Below are 3,095 nucleotides of genomic sequence, written 5' to 3' on the forward strand. Positions count from 1 at the left end.
CTAAACAAACCAAATATCCTGATAATAAGTTATCTCTTGACAGTGAAATTTATAGATCGTATGTATGAACAGAAAATAAGTTGCAGCACAAACATGGAAAGAAAGCCAGCAAATGGCATCATCTACTCATATAACTCATCTCTTCAACTTTTTTGCTCCCATGTTTGTACATGGTATTGGTGATTATGCCAAAGACTTGTTTCTTGATGGCACATTCTCAATGCTATAATCAATGCCTTCAACAATTTTGCTCAAAAACTAGCTTTTGAGTGAATAAATATATCTGATTGATTTACAAAATTACTATCTTGGCTAACCTTCTTGAGTTCCAGATCCCATTAGCAATTGCTTGAATGAGCTGTAAAAATTATTTTGAGGAGAATTATGGCATATCCTGGTTTTTCTAAGTTGAGTTCATGCCAATGACATTTATGGCTGTTGTGTTGGCTACGGCAACCAAATATAATTGGTTTTCAAGTGGTATGCAAGTTATCCTGAAACAAACGGGAGGTTATTTGCTGAACCATGAATCACACTCTGGTAATACTGTATGATGTTTTTCTAGTTATCCCTTCCATGGTTTTGGCTGAATGACAAGTTCAATAGCCCAGGCAGTATGGCTCTAGTGAACCCCTAATGCACTGCTTCCAGGTTCCTTTTGTATGTTCATCTTCTTCATCATCACTCTCACTTTTTCGGCTTCATCCCATCTACCTGCTTCTGCATAAATGTTAGATAGCAACACATAGTTCCCTGAATTCCAAGGTTCAAGCTCAATGAGCTTGTTAGCGGCTTGTTCAGCCAGCTCCACATCACCATGAAGTCTACAAGCACTGAGTAACGCACCCCAAATTGCAGCATTTGGCCTCACGGGCATACTTATAACCAACGAATGAGCTTCTTTTAAGGATCCATAACGACCTAGAAGATCCACCATACATCCATAATGTTCGAGACTTGGCTTAATTTGGTGCACTCTGGCCATGGAATCAAAAACTTCTCGACCTGTTTGCACTAATCCGGCATGAGTACAGCCACTGAGAACTCCAATAAAAGTCACACTGTTTGGCTCTATACCACTCTTCTTCATCTCCTCAAACATCTCAACGGCAACGTCCCCTTGCCCATTAACAGAAAAGCCAGTAATCATTGAATTCCAAGAGATTGCATTCTTTTGAGGTATTTCATTGAACACACTGCGTGCTCTATCCAAATCCCCACATTTTGTGTACATATCAATAAGTGCATTCGTCACCGAAACAATTTGCTTGAATCCATTTCCCACAACTTTCTCGTGAATCCATCTGCCAAGTTCTAAAGCACCAAGTTGAGCACAAACAGGCAGCACCGTGACTATCGTCACATCATCAGGCTTGAATCTCTGTTCCCACATTTGTCTGAACATCTGCAACGCCTCCTGCAACAGACCTCTCTGGGCAAGCCCCGAGATCATCACATTCCATGACACGACATTTCTCTCCTCCATCAGATCAAACATCTTCCGTGCACTCCCAACATCACCTTCCTTAAAATACCCACCAATCATAACATTCCAAACAATAGTTTTTCTATGAAGCATTCCATCAAACACTTTCTCTGCATCAACTATATCCTCACAACCCACATACATTTCAACAAGCCCGATCTGAACAGCGCCTTCTGCATCAAACCCGAAATTCAGAACCTGCCCATGTATCCCTCGACCCAAACGGGGATCACCCAATTTGGAAGAAGCACTCAGAAGAGGCGGGAACGTGAAATCGTCGGGCCAGATTTCTCGGGCCCTAAGGTTTCGGAAAAAGCGGATCGATTCTTCGAAGGGGCCGGATTTCGAGTACCCTCTGATCATGGAATTGAAGAAGAGGATGTTGGGGTTTTCCGTTCGGTCGAAGAGGAGCTTGGCGTACCGCATTCTGCAGAGAGACGAGCAGACGGCCGCGAAGTGGGCGAGGATGAGGTTGGATTGGTCGAGGCCATGGCGAACCAACTGTGAGTGGATCTGAGTGATCTGCGTGCGGGTTTTCCGGCCGTGGAGAGCGCTCAGAATTCGCCGCTCCGCCGCACGGTGGGTGGCGGAAGCTCTGCTGCTCATTGGAGAAGGAAGTGCTGGTGGGCAACCGATTTTGAGTTCTGGAGTCGACCGTTTATCAACAGAATTTTAAATATTTGGGAGGCATTCCCACCACATACTTAACCTGTTCACAAAACGCTAGTTTTGATTTTTTTTTTGAAAATTTAGGACACCAGGAGACGGCATTTTTTAAATTTTCTAATTAATAAGAATTATAAGTTTTGATAATTGAATGCTTTGAACCGAGGACATGGCATTGGATAGAAATGATCGGAGAAGAAGGATTCACTTGGAAGACCCAAAATGATTTTTTTTTTTCGTTCATATCGCCGACCCTAATTGTTTTTGGGGATGAAGGCCTAGTTGTTGTTGTATATTTTAATTATAATTATTAAAATAACAAAACTTGTGTCACCCATGAGACACACTCTAAATGGCATATCACCCTGACATATAAAATAGAGGGCATGCAGCAGCGCTGCATTGGCCACCATCTCAACATTTCTTGAGATGGATACTGTGCCCATCTCATGATATACCAAACCTTGCACAAATATTTATGCATTAAGCAAGGCCTGTCAGTTGTCTGTCTAAGGCCTAATGGAGGGCAATTAATGCACAAATTTTGTGCCATGTGATTGCACCCGATCCTTTCCCGTCATATATCTAGGATCAGCTGACACAATTTGAGTGTGACTATCTGTTAGTTGTGTATCCCAAAAACCGATGGAGGGTAGCCAGGTTCAGAAGACACTCGAAGTGTCATGTGATGGCACCTAATCCTAGCTCATCCGGATTGGGTATGGTTGAAAATTATGTCAATATGGTTCACCCTGCTTGGGCCCATAAGTGCTTGGGTGATGGTGACCCAACCCTGAGTTTGGCCCACAAAAGGGTGAGCTCATTAAGTAACTCAGAAAAGTATGCTATGATGCGCACATAATCTGGTGTGTCAATATATTTTGACCAGAGAGGTTCACGTGAGAGGTGCCTTGAAAGTGGTTCATATTGAACGACACCTATC

General features: G+C 42.9%; 1 protein-coding gene across 1 annotated transcript; it reads right to left on the reverse strand.

Annotated features, from left to right (window-relative positions):
• Positions 1 to 622: 622 nt before the first annotated feature.
• LOC149846284 (Tetratricopeptide repeat (TPR)-like superfamily protein) lies at positions 623 to 2,092 on the reverse strand. The gene has a single exon (XM_089990767.1). The coding sequence runs from the start codon at positions 2,090 to 2,092 to the stop codon at positions 623 to 625; it is 1,470 nt and encodes a 489-aa protein (XP_089846893.1).
• Positions 2,093 to 3,095: the final 1,003 nt, after the last annotated feature.

The sequence above is a fragment of the Nuphar pumila genome, chromosome 2 (genome assembly GCF_984573655.1).
Source record: "Nuphar pumila chromosome 2, dmNupPumi1.hap1.1, whole genome shotgun sequence".
In the NCBI taxonomy this organism is placed as follows: Eukaryota; Viridiplantae; Streptophyta; class Magnoliopsida; order Nymphaeales; family Nymphaeaceae; genus Nuphar; species Nuphar pumila.

Coding starts and splice junctions, on each gene's coding strand:
- LOC149846284 (XM_089990767.1), bottom strand. CDS start 2,092: ATGAGCAGCAGAGCTTCCGCCACCCACCGTGCGGCGGAGCGGCGAATT.